Source organism: Nesoenas mayeri (assembly GCF_963082525.1).
Source record: "Nesoenas mayeri genome assembly, chromosome: 7".
Taxonomy (NCBI): Eukaryota; Metazoa; Chordata; class Aves; order Columbiformes; family Columbidae; genus Nesoenas; species Nesoenas mayeri.
Genome location: NC_137551.1, coordinates 23,499,003 through 23,519,382, shown reverse-complemented (window position 1 = coordinate 23,519,382; position 20,380 = coordinate 23,499,003). Strand labels below are relative to the sequence as shown.

The 20,380-nt window shown below is 38.4% G+C and overlaps 1 protein-coding gene across 2 annotated transcripts in view; it reads left to right on the top strand.

The window, feature by feature from the left end:
- Nucleotides 1–17,318, top strand: part of BTAF1 (B-TFIID TATA-box binding protein associated factor 1) — a 46,166-nt gene extending 28,848 nt beyond the window's left edge. The window contains exons 21-38 of one of the 2 annotated variants that reach the window (XM_080347919.1): nucleotides 691–881; nucleotides 1,832–1,985; nucleotides 2,079–2,188; nucleotides 5,080–5,281; nucleotides 5,699–5,847; nucleotides 8,072–8,224; nucleotides 8,744–8,865; nucleotides 10,202–10,369; nucleotides 10,558–10,635; nucleotides 10,715–10,844; nucleotides 11,514–11,655; nucleotides 11,767–11,897; nucleotides 12,321–12,446; nucleotides 13,184–13,336; nucleotides 13,916–14,127; nucleotides 14,285–14,444; nucleotides 15,042–15,212; nucleotides 15,445–17,318. In XM_080347919.1, coding sequence (XP_080204045.1) covers nucleotides 691–881; nucleotides 1,832–1,985; nucleotides 2,079–2,188; nucleotides 5,080–5,281; nucleotides 5,699–5,847; nucleotides 8,072–8,224; nucleotides 8,744–8,865; nucleotides 10,202–10,369; nucleotides 10,558–10,635; nucleotides 10,715–10,844; nucleotides 11,514–11,655; nucleotides 11,767–11,897; nucleotides 12,321–12,446; nucleotides 13,184–13,336; nucleotides 13,916–14,127; nucleotides 14,285–14,444; nucleotides 15,042–15,212; nucleotides 15,445–15,591 — 2,699 coding nt within the window. In that variant the 3' untranslated portion in view covers nucleotides 15,592–17,318. Of the gene's footprint in view, nucleotides 1–690; nucleotides 882–1,831; nucleotides 1,986–2,078; nucleotides 2,189–5,079; nucleotides 5,282–5,698; nucleotides 5,848–8,071; nucleotides 8,225–8,743; nucleotides 8,866–10,201; nucleotides 10,370–10,557; nucleotides 10,636–10,714; nucleotides 10,845–11,513; nucleotides 11,656–11,766; nucleotides 11,898–12,320; nucleotides 12,447–13,183; nucleotides 13,337–13,915; nucleotides 14,128–14,284; nucleotides 14,445–15,041; nucleotides 15,213–15,444 lie in introns of those variants that run through there. The other variant, XM_080347920.1, reaches the window with a different exon arrangement.
- Nucleotides 17,319–20,380: the final 3,062 nt, after the last annotated feature.

Here is a 20,380-nt window from a genome sequence, read left to right as displayed (position 1 = left end):
TGCCAGCAACTGTTAGTCATTTGTTAGTAATTATTTCATTTAGGTGTCTTAAACTATACACTATGTGCAGCTGAAGATGTGTATAGTTTTCAAAAACTATATGTATAAAATAACATTGTTCCAATTTTCAGTTATTTACTGTTGTTCAATTATTAACTGTTATGATCACATTTCACTTACATGTTATGAAGCTTTTAATTGAAATTGAAGAGAGTTGAAAATTAAGCTGATTAGCATAAATAGAAACATCAACAAAACCGAAGATACTGATGGCATCTGCTGTTGTATCATGGTAGAAGTCTTGAACTGTTTGTGAAGGACAGAGAACATGTATGTTTAAACTTTAGAACATAATGTGGTGTTTTATATTAAAAAAACCAAACTTGTTTAAACTTTTCATGTTTGCTCAAAGGTTTGTTACCTGTACTTCTTGCAGAATAAGAATTTATGTGACAATTGACACACTTCGATTTTCTTGCCAAGTTTGTATTGTGCTCTTAACAGAGTAACTCTGCTCTGTACTTTAATTTTTTCCATCCTTGAGGAGGATGATATTTCTGAGATTTTGTTGTGGTTTGTGTGTGTTTAAGAACATTGAGATCTGCAGGTAACTTGTAGGTAGCTGTCACTTCCACCTACATTTTAAACTGCAGCTTAAGTTGTTGTCAGCTATTCTCTCTTTTCCTTTAGGGCCGAACTCCGATAAAGATGGGATGCATCATACAGTTACGAAGCACAGGGGAATAATCACACTGTACAGACATCAGAAAGCTGCTTTTGCCATCACAAGTCGTCGAGGTCCTACTCCAAAAGCTCCAAAAGCCCCAATTGCAGATCTCCCTGCTGGCAGTAGTGGAAGCATTCCTACAGAACTTGATGAGGTAGATTTCAAAAACTTGCCTTTGCAGCTTGTGCATCCACCCTTCCCTTCTGTTAGGTTGAATTCACTGGAGTTGATAACATTATAATAGAGATGTCCAGAATCTTTTCATGAGAGAACTGAGCTGATGTAAAATTTTGTGATGGAAGCAGCATATATTAGTTGTTGATGATGATGTTTTAAATCTTCAGTGTGTTATTAAGAAAAATAATACTTCTGAAATATTTTACATTTAGTACAGGATATTGATATCTCAATGTAAGTCCATGCAAGTGGATTTCCACAAACTGTGCTGTGATTGTGTCCTGTTACCCATGTTAGTGTTGGTCATCTTGATGTAAAACAGGAGTTCTGAAGCATTAAAAACTTGAATATGACTGGCTTTAGGACGTACATCTGACTTCCACACTTGATATGCCAGATTTCTTTGTTACTGTTCTATTTATATAAAACTTCCGTGTGTTTTAATAAGATCCTTTTCAGGACTGGGATTCCTAAACAGTGTTGTGGATTTTGTTCTTAGTTGCTAAAGCTATTTTTATCAGTTTCACTTTCTGAAGAGAGTGAAGAGAAAGGGCTTAATAACAAACCAAATATTGCTTTTGGGAAGTATTGGTAGCATGTTACTGTTCTTGGTGTTCCCTACATTGGCAATATCTGAGCTTCTGGAATTGGAACCAGTTGGAAAACCTCTTGCCGAAATGGGCATGTGTCAGCAAGAGCCATATCCACAAATTTATAGGATTTAAATCTGCTATAAAGTACTTTTATTTTTTTACTTGTATAAAAATTAATAACGTTCAAAGAAAACATTGACTAGCAAATGTGTCATAGGTAGCTATAAAGACAAGCAGTATTGAATGCCTATGTAACAGTAGGAGCTTTCTTGAAAATAATTGTTATTCTTAAATGTATTTGTCCTCTCTACTTGGTTAAATTTTTTAATTCTAGGCTCAGAAACCTTATGTTGTACAGAGAAGAGGAGCTGAATTTGCCTTATCTACCATAGCTAAACATTTTGGTGCCGAAATGGCAACGGGACTGCCACATCTCTGGGATGCTATGGTTGGCTCATTAAAGAACAACATTCACATAAATAATTTTGGTAATTACACTTCTGATTTAAGCTTAGGGAAGCTGGAAGGCTGGGTGCAGTATGTCAGTATTTAACTGAACACTTTTTCTGTTCTTAACACAGACCGAAAGTCCTTACTGGAAAAAGGAGATGTTCCTGCCCAGGAGCTAGTAAATTCTTTACAGGTTTTTGAAACAACAGCAGCTTCAATGGATACTCAGCTACATCCTCTGGTAATCATATTCCAAAGCAGCTTTTGTATGAAGCAATTAAGCCTGTTTGTTGCCACAGTTTAAGATATTTTTCTAATCTTGCTCAAATGGCATTTTTATGGTACTTACTAGCCCACCTGTTCTTCAAGTCCTGTATCCTGTCAAGCATGTCCAAATTTCCACTCTTAATTTCTAGCATCTTCAAAACTTGCTGACCAAAACTGTCCTTAGTGTCCTCTCACAAAAAAATGCCATTAAGCTGGTGTGTGTTTCTGCAGGCATTCAGGCCATTCCAAAGAGAAGCAAAGCCTGCAAGTCTATCGGGAACAGCACAAATGTGGAGTTTGTCTCTTGGGAAGTGACCATGAGGATCATCTGGTCCAACCTTTCTGGGCAAAAGGACAGTCCAGTCTAGACAAGATGGCCCAGCACCCTGTCCAACTGAATCTTAAAAGTGCTGGGGAATCCACCACTTCCCTGGGGAGGTTATTCCAATGGACATGAAAAATTTCCTTCTTTTGTTCAATCAGAATCTCTCCAGGATTAACCTGTACCATTAAATAGTGGAACATGGTGCTGAGGTCTCCCCTGAGCCTGTTCTCAAGGCTGATCGAGCTCAGTTCTCTCAGCCTTTCCTCATATGACATCTTCCCAGTCCTTTGATCATTTTTGTGCCTCTTCTCTGGAACCTCTCCAGCCTGTCCACATCTGTTTTGTATGCGGGGACCAAAACTGAACACACTGTTCCAGGTGTGGCCTAACAAGTGCTGATTAGAGCAGGATAATGACATCTTTGTCTCTGCTGGTGGTGCCCTTGCTAATGCAGCCCAGCATCCTGCTGGCTTTCTTTGCTGCAGCAGCACACTGTTCACTGCTGTGGAGCTTGTTGTCCCCCAGGTCCCTTTGCACAGAGCTGCTCCTCAGCTGGGTAGATGCCAGCCTGTGCTGCACTCCTGGATTATGTTATCCCAGGTGCAAGACCTTATACCTGTCTTTGTTGAACTTCATAAGGTTCTTGTTAGCCCACTTGTTAGCTTGCTTCAAAGCTGAAGGGATTTGGTATGGGGGATGTTCAGGGACTGTGTGTGTGCTCCTCCCATTTAACAGAAACTGAGAATTGTGGTCTGGGTCTTCAGTACAAGGTTATGATAGGAAATTCTGTGTTGTGGTCTGGGCTAATGGAGTTTTGCTGGGTTAGAAGCTTCTTGCATTGACTGAGTTTTGATGAAGTTTTTTATTGTCTTTAACTGCAATAAGGTTAAGTGGTGTTAGCTACACTTTGATAGTCTTGATAAACTGAAGACATAGCCTTCTATCTTCAGTAGTTAAGCTGTTGCACTTCAAAGCTATTTTTTCCCTGTGTCCTATAGGATGTTAAATTCTTTATTTGTAGAATAAATCACAAAAGCAAACACCTGTCTACAATTTAGACTTGACCTACCTTTTTCTGGATTAAATGCCCAAACAAGATAGTATCCAAAGCTTGAGTTATGATAATATTTATGCTATTGTGTTACATTGAAATTAGCATCTCAACTCTGCTTTATTCTAGTTCCAGATTTGCTGAACCTGGAGAATAGACAGGGACCACATGCAGGGAATGCAAAAATTGTGGGAGACATCAGTTACACCCAAGTAGACTGGACTGATTAATTTTTAAAATTATTTCTTTTTATCTACCTCTCAATGTAAAAGCCTTAATACATCATATGCAGTAGTAGGCTCTGAACTGACTATTTCTACTCAGGCAATAGATCTTGGAGTTAGGAGAGTTCTGTGAAGACATCAGCTGAATGTAAAATACTAGGGAAGAAAAAGAACAACAACAAGCAAACAAACAGTACAGTTAAGAAAGACAGAACAAGAAAGTCACCATTATGCCCATATTGGAATACAATTTTCAGTAGTAACCTATCTGGAGTACTCTAGTTCAGAATAATCATAGTAGTACTGGAAGAGGCATAGAGAAGGGCAACAGGATGATAAAAAATATACAAAAAGGCTCCCATGCAAGGAATAATTAGGCAGAACTCTGGAAGGAATATGATGGGAAAGGACTGGGCATAAGGAATGGCTGTAGAATTCTGAGCAGATGGAGAAGATTCACATATGAAATTGTTTCTTATCTATCTTATTAAAATACTGAAGTGATTTTGAGTGAATTTAGCACATGATGTGGAAGGGTTTTTATATAGGAGTTAATGTGTAGATTGATTTTGGGGGTGCTAATACTCTATACAGACTTTTAAAAAAATCATAGAAAGTCAAAGAGTGTAGAATTGGTTAATCAAAGCTAGCAGTTAGGGACAGACTAGGAGGAACATGACCATCTGTTTAGGATATCTGACATAAACACATTTTTGCTGATGAGCAAAAGGCATGTGGGTACATGTGTACCCCCTGGGAAGATGGGCATTTCCTTCTGGGTGTCTGTATTGTAACACAGAGCTAATAAGACACCCAAGATGGATAATTCATCTGCCTAAATATAAATGGGAAGAGTCTAGGACAAATTTGCTAGCTGGAAGGAGTTATTTAATCTATGTATCTGTATTTAAGCAATAATTATTATAAAAAGTTGTGAGTACTGAATACTATATATTTCCACTGTGGAACACTTCCTTAATTATCAAGGGCTTCTTAATTTACATTTTGACTAAAATGCTAAACATTCTGTTACTGTCTGAATTTTAACTGTATCGGGGAGTAGTACTTTTTCAAAGTTCAGTTTTTTGTTTTGAGTCAAAATATTAGTTTTGACAAAATGAAAATGTGATCCTGTGAAGGAACCATTTCAAGCACCATTTAGGAGGTAACAGTGACATTAAAAGACTGTTCACTTCAAACTAATTCCATAATTTGTTTATAGTTCATATTAACCATTCTCCCCCACACCCTCTTCTTCTCTTCAGTTAATACAGCATTTGCCTCATCTGTCTATGTGCCTTCAACATCCCAACACTGCAGTGAGACACATGGCTGCTCGTTGTGTAGGTGTTATGAGCAAAATAGCTACCATGGAAACAATGAATATCTTCCTAGAGAAAGTTCTGCCGTGGTTGGGAGCAATAGATGACAACACCAAACAAGAAGGTGCAATTGAAGCACTTGCATGTATCCTTGCTTGAGTATTCAAAAATGCAGAAACCTCTTTGCAGTTGTATAATTTGGGGGAACAAAAACTCTTGCCTTGAAAAAAATGGGAGTAGGAATGAAATAAAATGTTAAGCTGTTTTCTTCCGGTAGACAAGAAGGAAACTTTTATTTCCATCACCTTTATTTTATCTATCAAATGAAGTTTTGGTGGAGGTAATTCTGTTTCTCAAACCATGGAATTCATTTGTCTAAATGTCACTGGGTAGATCAGACTTCTGGGCTGTTTTTCCCATTGCTTTGTTAGTAGAAATCTTGCTCATCTGATTGTAATGTTTTAATAACTTTTACCTATTGAAGTGAGGAATCTGCCAGGTCTATATTGATGTCAGACAATCCTGAAGTGGTAAAAACTTATTTCCTTAATAGCTGATCCAGGTGTAATGGAGCAGCTGGATGTTGGTATTGTTCCATACATTGTTCTTCTGGTGGTTCCAGTTCTGGGCAGAATGAGTGATCAGACAGACAGTGTACGCTTTATGGCTACTCAGTGCTTTGCAACACTAATTAGACTAATGCCTCTTGAGGTAAGTTCAGACTGCGAGTATACTGAGTATGTGAACTGTCCTGTATCCACTTTTTCACCAGCCACAAAGTCCAAGCTTCTGGCTTATTAAATGCTGAACAAGTAACTGTTTTTATAAATCTTGAGTCCATATCAGATAATTGAAGCTGTATCCTTTAAAATGTAAAAATAGGTAAAATTGAAGCCTCTGCTAGTGATTTTCTAAATTAATGTTACCGAAAAATTTATCTTTTTAAGAAACTCATTTTGACTGTGTACGTTAAGTGTATATTAATTACCTTTTCATGTAATGCTGCCTTCGCTAGTTTTACCTTAAAAGTCTTATGAGTTATGTGCTGTCCCTAGGTATGATTCTTGTTGTGCATGTGGTCAAGAGAAATGCATAAAAAAGTAATACTGATGTAAAGGAAAAAAAGAAATAACAGTAATAGAAGTAGTGTAAAGACAAGTACAGTTATTTATTCCTAGTATTTAAAATGAAAAAGCCCCACCCTACAGCATTGGGCAAAATATTAAATGTATTATGATGCAGTAATGTTTAATCAATGTGGATTTGCTTCAGTTTTTCACACCTACTACAACTTGCATACCTCGGTCACTTTCTCATATACCACTTCAAGGACTACGGGGCTTTAGGTAACTTAGTTTCACCACCAGATGGTAACAGAAGACAGTTCAGAATTTATTTGCATGTTTCTAATAGAAAAAGTCAGTTTAATGGGTTTAGTATCTTTTATTATGTCAATTTTTAATTTAGCATAATAGAACCTTAGAATCTGATAACTAGCAATCTGCCTTAAATGGAGCACTTAATTATTTCTGTATGCTTACACTGAGATGTTGAAAAAGTTGAAAGTGTGTGAAGTAGAAATTAGTTTCTGGCATTCTACTGTTCACTCCAATTCCATTCCCACCAGTGCCCTTCTTATGCACCTAATACAATCCTATGGAATGCATAATCTTAAATTTTTTTTAAAGCAATTTTGACAGAATTTAGTGAGCGTCTGTTAAAAATGTAGAATATTTGTTTTATTAATTGTATACGTATGCATGATCAGCTCATGTGTCTTCTCCATAGTTACTCAAGAACTCCCTTAGGATTTCCCATTCCAGTTAAAGGAAGTTCAGTATCAGATATTGAACTACATTAAATATGCAAACGTAGAGTGAAGTAGATTAATAATGAGAGAAAATACCAGCGTTGTTGTGGGACAGCTAGCAATTTTAAATGTTACGCCAAACAAGGAACTTAAATTAATAACTGTAGAGGGGTTGGACTCACCTTGGTGGAAAGAGTAGGGGGTAGATTGATAGGGCTATGGAAATAGGTGTTTTATGGGGAAATACTTTATTGAGAAATCCTTTTTTTGAGATAGAAATAACTTTATCATGTTTTCACAGACAAAGTTTAACACATGCTTTGTGTGAAAAAGACTTGGGGAGTGCTGTTTTATGGATGCAGTTTTACTTTTTTAAACGGGAAGACTTTTTAGGGCAGTCTTGCAGACATTTCATAAGCCAAACTCTTACAGTTTTCAGTAGTTATAGTGGTATTATTAAAACAGAGGAAAAAAAAACAACAAACCTTTCTACTCTTTCAATTTTGTGTCCCTGAAGCATGACTTATAGTTCTGTAACAAAACAGAGTCTCTATTTAGTCTTTAGTGTTTGTTGCTGGCATTTTATATACTGCCTAAAATGCAAGACTCGCATTCATCTGCTGGATAAGTGATAGGGGTCTGAATAAACTTGGGAGTTGTGAACTTGTACTTTTGTGTTGGTTTCTAATTGTGAGGAATTGGAAAGAATAACAGTAAATGAGTTGGGAGAGCTTAGCTGTGCTCAGTTTACTGTGTCTGTATTCTCAATTTCATTATTCATTCAACCATAAAAAATGAAAATATGACTGAGAGATTGTAAGATAAATGGTTCAACTTAATCTGTCTTGTTTTATTGATAAGCAATCATGTTGCAAGTTGACAATATACTTGAACCAAATTAACTGGCATGATATTCACACTTCAGACTTCTTATAAAAGGGAGAGTAGGAAAAGGCAGTTGAACAAGTAGGCTGTTGTCTGTGTGTATGTATGTTCTTAAATACCTTATTGGAAGTGACCTCTGTTTGTCTAAAATGTCTTAGCTAGTATGAGGTTTTATTTCTTATTGTCTGTGTGAAAATTGAGTACTGTACTTATATTACTGGTATCAAAATATTATCTTAGGCTGGTATACCAAATCCACCAAACATGTCTGAAGAATTAATCCGCATGAAAGCTAAAGAACGTCACTTTCTGGAACAATTGTTGGATGGGAAAAAACTGGAAAATTATAAAATTCCAGTACCAATCAAAGCAGAACTCAGAAAATATCAGCAGGTAAGAGCTTATACTTCTATTTTAGAAGAGCAATAAGTTCCAGTCTGGTTTTATGGAAGGCTAGGAGTTGTTTGGGTGCTGGATTGCTTTTGCTTGTGAGTCTTTTGTTTTTAGCTGTGCGGTATATATCTTGGACTCTTGGGGAAGGAACAACAAAATAACTAATGCATGCCATTTATCCTGTTTTTCTTTTAGTGAATGGGTTTTTTCACCTCTTGATTCTGTCATTTTTCTCAGGGAATGGCCAATGGGCTGTGCCTTGCTTAGGCTGACTGTGGCAGCTCACTAGTGCAAAGCCAGGCCTTGTTGTACTGTTCGGCCACTTATGTTTCTCCCTTTGTTTCCCTCTGCTTTTCAGTGAATGGGCTGTAGTGGATGCATTTATGGTGGGAACAAGCTCCTAGTTTGGCATTGATGGATGACAGAACATGTTTGAAGTGAAGCTTAACTAGCCAAAAGCCAGTTTTTACTTCCAATGCATTCTTTTTATTTTCTAATTTGATCTTCTTTTAATTTCAGGATGGAGTGAATTGGCTGGCATTTCTCAATAAGTATAAACTTCATGGAATTCTTTGTGATGACATGGGCTTAGGAAAAACTTTACAATCCATTTGCATTCTTGCGGGTGATCATTGCCTCAGGTAAGTTTAAGCAAATAACATTCTTTTTAAAGATCTGAATCATATAATTGTTTAGGTTGAAAAAGACCTTTGAAGATCTGTTAACCTGATACTGGCCTTTAACACAGTCCCTAAGAACCTCATCTACAAATCTTTCAAATGCCTCCAGGGATGCTGACTCAACCACTCCCATGGGCGGCCTGTTCCAGTGCTTGACAACCCTTTCTGTGAATAAATTTTTCTTAATATCCAATGTAAACCTCCACTGGTGCAACTTGAGGCCATTTCCTCTCATTCTATTGCTTCTTACTTAGGAGAAAAGACCAATACCCACCTCGCTACAACCTTCTTTGAGGTGGCTGTAGAGAGCGATAAGGTCTCCCCTGAGACTCCTTTTATCCAGGCTAAACAACCCAAATTCCCTCAGCCGCTCCTCATAAGACTTGTGCTCTAGAACCTTCGCCAGCTTCATGGCTCTTCTCTGAGCTCTCTCCAGCATGTCCGTGCCTTTCTTGTAGCGAGGGGCCCAAAAGTGAACACAGGATTCAATGTGGGGCCTCACCAGTGCTGAGTACAGGGGAACAATCACTTCCCTAGTCCCACTGGCCACACTATTCCTGGTACAAGCCAGGATGCTGTTGGCCTTTTTGGCCATCTGGGCACACTGCTGCCTCATGTTCAGCCAGCTGTCAATCAACACCCCCAGGTCCTTTTCCTCCAGGCAGCTTTTCAGCCACTCTTCCCCAAGCCTGTAGTGCACCATGGGGTGGTTGTGATGCAAGTGCAGGACCCAGCACTTGGCCTTGTTGAACCTCATACAATTGGCCTCAGCCCATTGATCCAGCTGGTCCAGATCCCTCTGTAGACCCTTCCTACCTTCCAGCAGATCAACACTCCCCCTCAGCGTGGTGTCATCTGCAGACATACTAAGGGTGCACTCAATCCCCCCATCCAGATCATTGATAAAGAGATTAAACAGAATTGGCCCCAGTACTGAGCCCTGGGGAACACCACTCATGACCGGCCGTCAACTGGATTTGGCTCTGTTCACCACAACTCTTTGGGCTTGGCCCTCCAGCCAGTTCTTTATCCATCACAGAGTGCACCCACCCAGGCCACAAGCTGCCAGCGTCTCTGGGAGAATGCTGTGGGATATGGTGTTAGAGGCTTTACTAGGCTTAATCATAGGGCTTTTTCTATGGTAATGACTCTGGACATAGTCCTGGGCAACTGGTTGTAGGTGGCTCTGCTTGAGCAGGGGGGTTGGACCAGATGACCCTCAGAGGTCACTTCCAACCTCAACTGTTCTGTGCAAAAAAAAAAAATAAATATAAAATTTGTTTTTATATTCATAAAGGGCTCAGGAATATGCAAGAACAAAACTGGTGGACAGTGTTCCTCTTCCCTCCTTGGTGGTGTGCCCTCCTACACTCACAGGACACTGGGTGGATGAAGTAGGCAAATTTTGCTCAAAAGAATATCTTAATCCTTTGCACTATACAGGACCTCCTACTGAGAGAGCAAGGTAATGTGCTTTGCATTTATGACTTGGGTAGAGTAAAATATCACACTCAGAATTTTGTAATTCACTTTACTACTACTACTACTGAAGCAAAGTTTGTGGGCATGGGAAGACTTGTGATGGTACCTTCAAAAGCTGAAATAATAACGTGCCAGAAACACTTCAGTTATGATCTCCTCTTTTTTCTTAAGGTTACAACACCAGGTGAAAAGACACAATCTCATAGTGGCTTCATATGATGTTGTGAGAAATGACATTGACTTTTTCAGGTAAGAACTGGTATGTTTTCTGAGGTTTTTAATAGTTTAGAATTTTAAATGCTACTGAAGTCTGTGTTTTCTTTTCTAGAAATATTAAGTTTAATTACTGCATTCTTGATGAAGGCCATGTAATAAAAAATGGGAAAACCAAACTGTCAAAAGCAGTAAAACAGCTGACAGCCAATTACAGGATAATTCTTTCTGGTACACCAATCCAGGTAACTGCTTTTCTTTTTTCCTAAGGAGTTGGGTGGGTAGTAGAAAACATGCAAAAGATATATTTTTTTTGCAGTCCATCTTATTGTGCTTTTTATTAGAGTCATCTTGTTCAAACTGCACGTTGTAAAAAAGCTTTTTATTGCTAAATGCTTGAAACTGCATCTTTTTCCTAGTATACCTACGTAAAGGGGAATGGAGTGCAAGATTTGTGGTACTAATGAGGCTCAAAAGTTGGCAACACAGCTTTCTCTATCACTTGTTCTTTAAGCAGCAGGTTTTGAAGGGGAGAGAACATTTCCTATGCTTCTAGTGACATTGGCAAGAAACTCTCCTCTGAAAACTCCAGATTTTGGGCTTTGGCCAAATGATTTGTCTGTGGAGTATCTGTCTCATGCATGACTAAGACCACTGGTGTCTCCTGGGTTTTCTTGTCCAGAAGAACTCAGGGTTTGGCTTGAGACAAAGTCCATTTATATGCTCAAGTGCACGTGCAAGTCTCCCCATAGCTGAAGTTGATGAAAGAGCCACAAAGTTCCAGAACCTGAAAAGTATGTTGAAGCATTATGTTTGTAGCGTTTAATAGACAGTGTTAAATGTGCATGGAAATGTTTCTGATAACAATTGATTACTTTTGGAAATAATTTAACAAATGTTTCTTTTATGTTCAGAACAACGTCTTAGAGTTGTGGTCGTTGTTTGACTTCCTTATGCCAGGATTTTTGGGTACTGAACGCCAATTTGCAGCTCGTTATGGGAAACCAATACTGGCAAGTAGAGATGCCCGAAGCTCCAGTCGAGAACAAGAGGCTGGTAGGGATCAGACATTAAATCTTGCTTTTCTTGTTGTTTTCCTTTAAATGAGAACTGCTGAAGAAAGGAGAGATTGCCATCAGTAAAATACTGCTTCCGTTGCTTCACTAGGGGTTCTTGCAATGGAAGCACTGCACCGCCAAGTTCTGCCATTCCTGTTAAGGAGAATGAAAGAGGATGTACTGCAAGATCTTCCACCCAAAATTATTCAAGATTATTACTGTATTCTCAGTCCTCTACAGGTATGCTTAAAAAGTGGCTGGAAGCTTAGTTTTTCCAGTATAGTTAAGACCACAAAGGAACCACTTCTGTATTCCTGGCTCAATCTGATGTCAGCTCTGACATTCTCTGGAACCACAGGACTAAAAAGCTTTCTAGCACATGTTTAAAAACTGATTTCAGTCCAGTTGCGATAGAGTATTTCTTTAGATTAATTTCTGGCATTCTTCTACAAAAACATCTAGGCATCTGCAGATTTTTTTAAGAATGTTTTCCAAGCTGAAAGAAAAATGGCAAGCAATTCCACTATTACTGTTGATCTTGTGCTACATAGAAATAGCATTCTTGACTTATGATGATTCAGAACTAAATTCTAAAAAGTGACCATTTGTCTTCTCTCAGGGAAAACACTTAAGTCATTCTTTTGTCTGGGGCTTGGTCTACAGGTTCAGCTCTATGAAGATTTTGCCAAGTCTCGTGCCAAATGTGATATTGATGAAACAGTTTCTTCAATTTCACTGAATGAAGAAACTGAAAAACCAAAGCTTAAAGCCACAGGTCATGTATTTCAGGTACAGGTTTCTTCAGTAACCTTTACTTGTTTGTTAATGTATTTCTGGTAACTATATTTGTGGGTTTAATAAAAAATGCTTAGCTTTTGGATCAGATTGCCTGGAAGGTGATGTATAGCTAGTATGCTTAAACTATGTTTTTGTGTCTTAAATGATATAAAACTGTCTTTTAGTGTTTTCCTCAACTAGTGTTCAGCTGTTTTGTAGATCTTGGATACCACTGTTGATTAAAAACTGATTACCGGAAGTGCAAAACCCCAAAACAAGAGGCAACTAACTTTGATCTCATCAGTTATTGCATTAGAAAATTAAGATTCTAAAACATGAACAAAACCACTTTCTTAAGGTTAGATCTGAATTTATGGAAGTTCATGGTCTTACAGAATTGCAGATTAAGTCATGGCTACCTGGAAACAATTCTCAAAGGGTCTGCACAGCTCCCAAAGCCATGGACTATATCCCATGCTGACGTGAAGGTGTGGGAAATGGTCTTTGCACTGTTGCTGCAACAGGAAACAAGATCATTATGCTCATAGCAGTTACTGGATACAGTGTGAAATACAGGCTTTCTTAATATAAATATGCAACTTTAGGATACATTTTCATTGAAATGAAGTCCAACTTGTGGAATGTGGTTGCATGGCCCCTGTACTTAAAAATCAATTTTGTTTATCCTTTTTCTGTAACTATACTGTTGTTAACCATTTATTTGAATTTAATTTCCTAAATAATCAAAGGCATTGCAATACTTACGGAAGCTATGTAACCATCCAGCATTAGTGTTAACAACTCAACATCCAGAATATAAAAGAATTACAGAGCAACTTGCAGCTCATAATTCATCCCTTCGAGATATCCAACATGCACCTAAGCTGTCTGCTTTAAAACAAGTAAGTAGGTTTGCATGTTGTGCCATAAATTTTCTAAATGTCTCTGCCAATGTTGCAGTTCAGAAGGTTTTAAGACTTCGTCAATGTGAAGACTGATCTTAAAATGCTAGTTAAGTAGCAGATGAAATGGACTACTAGAGGTTTTTAAGCTTATGTCTTATTTTTCCTGTTAATTCAAGGAGCGGGGGAAGCACAAGGTTGCTTCAAGGTGATGACATTTACATAATAAACCTTACTTTTATTCTGTTCTTTATTCCTGGCTTCCTTGTTACAGAAAAGCTCTTTTTCTATTTATTGTACAGGAGACTATTAGCTTGATAAAGTCAGGTTGCATTACATACTTAAATTCTATTGCAAGTAAGGCAAAATGAAGAAAATTACTATTCTGACGACTCTTAAATTTTTCATGGTTTGACAATGAAGCCAAACTCTGCATTATGTCATTTGAGTGACTGTCATTTACAGACTTCCTTCAGTAGTGTTTGTCTTATTTCTAATTTCTATAGTCCATCAATGTAAATATTTATGTGAGATCTACTGTCATTTTGCTGATATGCTTTAATGTTCTTTTGCTCTAAGCTGCTGCTGGACTGCGGTTTGGGGAATGGTGGATCTTCAGAAAGCGGTACAGAAGCTGTTGTGGCCCAGCACAGAGTACTGATCTTCTGTCAGCTTAAGAGCATGCTGGATATAGTGGAGCATGACCTTCTCAGACCTCAGTTACCTTCAGTTACTTATTTACGACTGGATGGCAGCATACCTGCTGGTCAGAGGCATTCCATTGTTTCACGGTAAGCATATCCCTTCATAACCAATACAAGGTAAACTGTAATGAACTACATTATTTATATGGTACAAAATCATTCTTTTGTCTGCCTCAAAGCAGTTGAGATTCATAAATCTGTTATTTAAATGAATTTTACCATGCTTAACTTTTTTTGAATGCAGGTTTAATAATGACCCATCTATAGATGTTCTGTTGCTCACCACTCATGTTGGTGGACTGGGACTTAACTTAACAGGGGCTGATACAGTAGTATTTGTGGAACATGACTGGAACCCAATGAGAGACTTGCAAGCCATGGATCGGGCACATCGCATTGGGCAGGTGAAAAACTCTTCCATTTCCCTTTTTTTTTTTTTTCTTCCTGAAGTCCTGTTATTCAACTTTGGATAAAGTTGTAGGATATAATAAAAGTGATGTCTGGTGGTTTCACCAAGATTTCGTTCATACTGCTTTCTTGCAAATATGCCATATGTTGGAGTATGTACTCTATTATCATATCCCCAATTTGGTGTGCCATCTCTTCTGTATTCCCTGGGCTGCTGAGGAGAGGCCAGTGAAGAATCACCCTTTAGTGGAGGTAGAGATGTAGCTGAGACACACAACTGAAGGGAAGCCCCACAGGGTTGTCCTTCTCTGACGCCTGGACAAGGAAAGGGTGACTACTGTTAGTCTCCCTCTACAGCTGTAAAAAGCCATGAATTCAAAACTTCCTGAGTACAGATGCAATTGCAGGTGCCTCTGCTATAGGCTGCCATAGTCTCATCCTTTTCATCTAACATCAGACTGAGTACAATTACTGAAGGGGAACTCCAGGCCAAACTGCTTCCAGATTGTCCATGATGAATACTAAAAGGCTGTGATTTCTTGAATACCTAAGATGCTATTTTTTAGCTAAGTGTGCTCTCTTTTTCCTTTCAGAAACGTGTTGTTAATGTATATCGCCTGATAACCAGGGGAACTCTGGAGGAGAAGATCATGGGTCTTCAAAAGTTCAAAATGAATATTGCAAATACAGTGATTAGCCAAGAAAACACAAGCCTACAGAGCATGGGAACAGAACAGCTGCTTGATCTGTTCACTCTTGACAAGGTAAAGAACCATTTTTACAAATATTTACAAAAAATAGAGTAAGCTTGGAGAAAATATTTGCTTTGAAATGTAAATTTTAATCAGATGAACACATAGTAGACAGCTCTCTGAAAAACAAGAGGAAGTGATATTTCCCTAAAAAAAATCATCAGACTCAAAGAATTTAGTATATTCCTGAAAACATTATTCTGTATATTATCGATTCTTTTTTTTTTTTTCTTCTTTTGTGAAGGATGGAAAAACTGAAAAAGCAGATACTTCTACCTCTTCTGGCAAAGCATCAATGAAATCAATACTCGAAAACCTTGGGGAACTTTGGGATCAAGAACAGTATGACACTGAATACAGTCTTGAAAATTTTATGCATTCGTTAAAGTAACCATCATATATTCGTAATACAACTGCTGCTAGTTCACGTATTTTTCTGCTGATATTCAGCAAACTTCAAAGCATATATAGTGAACCTTTAGCTTAATGTGTAAATAGACCTATTGAAAGAATCTTCTTCAAAAGACTGGCACTGAGTAGTGTCACCTGTTTCACTGGGGGGTTATTCTGTCTTAAACGTTTGCACTGCATAAAAACTTAAAAATGTAAAACATTGCGAGGTGGTTTGAATTTTACTTGTTCTGAACAGCTGCAAATTCTTATTTGGTAGAAGAATAAAACACAGCAAGTTTTTACATATGTTAACAAGTGTTACTTCTGTTTGAAGTTAAGTCCACCATTATTTCTTTCTGTATCTATAATAGTTTTGTACAGTTGTTTCAGTGAGTACTTCCAGTTGTCCAGTGTACATTTTTCTTTTAAACATAACTTGCTTTTATGGTGTGTTAAAAAACAATTTTCAACTTAAACTTTCATTCAGATAATTTCAGGACTTGTATCACAAGAGGCAATGCCTAGAAGCCTTGAAAGTATTGAATAATTAAATGGCACTAGGTGTTTGCACCCACCTTTGTATATTGAGTATAAATATATTAGGCTCTTCAGTCTTTTGACACCATATTAAGAGAACATCTGACTTGAACTTTTTAATGTAAGGAGCTATATTAAATGCAGGTAATGGCCTATTTGAGGCCATGTTTGCATCCTGTTAGCAGGGGTGTACTTTTAAAATTTATCTATAAGGCTAGAATATAGCCACTTTGAGAGATGCATGTATTCAGTATGTTTCAATCCTATATATTTTTTGTAACTAAAAAAAAAAGGAAATTAAATATACAGACAGACGTTTTCCAGAAGTAGATTTTACATACTGTCTAGGATTCTAAAATCCATGCTAAAGTGACTGTTTGTTAAACTGATGCATGATTTTAAAGCTTCTTAAAGGAATAGGAAGGACTTTTTTTCTTTAGGAGAAAATAAACATCGAAATATTTACATTCAGTTTGCGGGAATTGAATAGGTGATATTGTGTAACAAAGATAGTAAAGGACTTTAACAGTGAGTGAGAATAATATGGCTGTGTGTTACGCAGCTTTTTATAAAAGGGAGGCAGTAGTAAAAGTGTGTTTCTAGATGTGCATATGTACCAGTATATGCACTTTTTATAAATATTAAATTATAGATAACTTACAGCAGTTGTCTGAATACGTAGAATATATGTATAAATATAAAAACCTAAGGTTTGTAGCTTGCTGTGTGCTTAAGCATCAGAGCTTAAAAACCACCAGAGACCTCAACGATGTAAAATAAGATTGTTTTAAAACAATATATATAAATCAAGACTGTTCTGCAGCATTGGAGAGGAATTAATGTCACATTTCAGTAGTTATGAACTGCCATATTGTAACTGAATTAGCATTCCATGAAAATAAACAAAACTGGGAATATATAACGTGCATGTTGTGTATGTCCACATTCAGGGTCTCTTTTTCGGTAGAGAATACTTTTTCCCTGTAGCTGACTAGGTAGAAGACTGTGCTTTTGGACATTACAGCTGGATTACTGTTATTATATTAGTTCATTTCTACCTTCATACATAGAATATTTCTGTTGTGCTTTCAACTGATAATCCAAGGGAGGGGAGGACAAGATGGATATTGATGTTCTGTTTGCAGAGAAATTATAATGCTGGAATACTGGGCACTTTTAAGAGAACTTGGTGCAGTAATCTGGTGATAGTGCCCAGAAGTACCAAGATATTTGAATAAAGAAACCTCTTACTTAGAAAAACATATGCAGTGTTTTATGACTTCAAGAGTTTTATTAGCTACAGTGATAGGAAACTGTTTGGCTCCTGTTGGAGAAAAATACACAAAGGACTGCTTTAAACCACTTATTTATCACACTGAGGTTGCTATGCAACTGTAATACTCTTTGTGATGGCTCTCTCGGATATGACATCAAAAAGACTCCTGCACCTGAAAAATGGGAGGAGCAGAACCTAGAATAATAATTTCATGATTATTATATGTACTGACTGATATTAAATGTTCTGTGAATTAACATTTTCAAAATGGAAACGAGCAGGAACACTGCACTAAGTACACAAAAAAAAACATTTTTATTCACCTTAGTATTTAACTAAGAGCTTTTCTGTGCTTTCTGAGCTAGGAGACCACTTACCATGATCTGGCTTGCTCTAGTGCAGTATTGTCACTGCATGAGCTGCGTTCACTTACCACAAAACTCAAGCAAGAAATATGCTCTTGGAATGCCTCTAACTGCATTTGACCTGTTCAATGAGTATTCAGCTGCAATGAACCAGACCAGAACTAGGCTGAAATAAAAACTTCAAAGGTAGTGCATAAATGTCAGGTTATCAGCACCAGCCATTTTGCTCTACAGCTCTGGCCCTGTTGAAGGGTATTAGCTGTTAATGAAGATGTAGCCTAAACCTTGAAATGCAGTCATTGCAGGCCCCAAAAAACATGACCTGTGAGTAGAACCATGCATGCCCAATGCAAATTGTGTGTAATTTGCACTGAAGTACTACTCTAACTCCGTTGTTTAATGGCATCAAAAGAACACTAATAGTCACCCAAGGCGGACCTCTAATGATGTAGTCCCAGGGTAAAAGCTTGCTAATTTGTGAAAACTAAGTACTTCTTGCTAGTGACTGCATTCTGGGCTGGAAGAACAATTTTGAAACAACTGTATATGTATTGGTGCTTTTCAACCAAACTTTAAGACTGCTTGAAATTCTACTTGAAACTAAATGGAAAGCTATCTTCTGCAAATATAATCACAGAAATCAAACTAATTGGACAGACCCTCAGAGGCCAGATTTGGGATGGAAACTCACATAATTACTTCACCAGATGGAACACTGGCATTTACAATTTTGTGATTTGGATCCTATATTGATTTCAAAACACCCAGCAAATAAAGCTACCATTTTCAAAGTACAACTTCTTCACTTGAAGCAAACAGAAATACCTTTATGGGAAGAGGCAGCTGCTAATTTCAGCTCCATCTGGGATGATTAATGAATCATGGAAAACACTTTGTCCTGGATCTGCATTTGGAAGAGCTCCTCATCTCTGGCAGGTAAGTTCTGGGCCCTCGAGCTGAGCGGTGGCAGCAGCAGTAGCGGTGGTGGGCAGTGCAGCAAGAGCGTCCTACAGCAACCACAGGGAGTCCCACTTGAGGAGAGCCGCACCGTGGGCAGCAGGAGCTGCCACCAGCCTCTCTCATGCTGGTGGGCAAGAGCCTGGCCAAGCACTTACTTATGAATAACCTATGGTTGCTGACTCAGCTGGCTGCATACTCATGACCTGATCTACCATTGCTAGAGAGCTTACTACCATCTTTAGCAAATCTTCAGGCCTAGATGCATTTCAAGGCTGTAGAGGGACAGTTCAGAAAGGAGATAGGAGCTTGACAAGTCTGCTCCACCACCAAAATGTGGGCCTACCTACAACAACGTTGCATGCACTTTACGCTTCACAGGCACCTTCACTGTTCTCAGTCTTTTCTTCCCTTTCCCTCCCCCAACATGCCTCTCCTGGATCTGTTCACTTGCAGCCTATGCAGCTGCAGCTCTTGCATGAGCCATGGATGAGAGAGGTCCTTATTCTTAACAACCACAATGTTTCCTTTTCTCATGAAAGGCTCAAAACATGAAAAGTCTTGTTTGTTGATTACATTTGATTGTATGCAATGGAGAAGCCTTCTGTCTGTACAACAGACAAGGGACTGAGAACATTTTTCTGGATCCGCCAGTGGTCAGATGAGTACTGCAGTGACTGGTGAGTATATCCGTTCTGAGGAGTGGTTTTTGTGGATTTCTCATTAAGACAACCTCTCTGCCCACGGGCCAGGTGGTGCAACCATTAGACTTAATCCCATCATTACAGGTGTGTGAAAAACAGCTATTTTGGTAAGAATCATGTCCTCTCCTGCTGGCTCAGCAGCCTGCTTACTTAACCCCACGTCAGCTTCCTGAGAGACATGAATGTAAATGCCTCAAATGCAAAAAAAAAAAAAATAGCCTTGAACCAGCCCAAAGACCTTGGAAGTAGCAGTGGCTTAGTGAGGGATAGCCTGCCAGGGGCCTTGTATTTCTGCATTTCTTTGTCATTGTTCTTCTTTTATAGAAAGTCAGTATTTTTTTGTGTTTTGTTTTGTTTTTTCTTTTTTACTGGGCAGTGGTAGTAATCCAAGTATGAGAACTGACGTCTTTACTCTGCCAGTTCAGCCCTTGGACAACTATTGAGAGATCAACGATCTGAAAATGTGATCTTTGCTATTATTTCAGGAGATCACTCGGTCAAGATTAACAACCTATCTGACGGTTTCTCTGTTATATTCTTCACAAAAATATAGTTGGGTTTTGTTTCCCTTAGCCTCTCAGAGCTGTTCAGATGACCATGAATTCTCTCTCCTCCCCCAGCTCTGAGCAGGGGGATTTCCAGTTTCTTCCAGGTACTCCTGGCATGGAATCCCACCCGTGCTCGGGAACCTGCAGTGCCTACGGATCCCTGGCCCCCCAATTGCTCTCTCATCACTTCGGGGTCATGTGGGTGGCTGCCGTCACTCCTGCCCAGCCACAGCTGTGGGGCATGCAGTGACCTGTCCCTGATGGTTTTTTTCCCTGTGACTATTACAAACAGTTAATATTCAGACTATTTTAAGCTTTTCTTAAAATCATTCTTTTTCTGGATATTTGCTTGTGTCATCTAGGTAATTCATGCAGGTCAGCCCAGCTGGACAGATGAGTC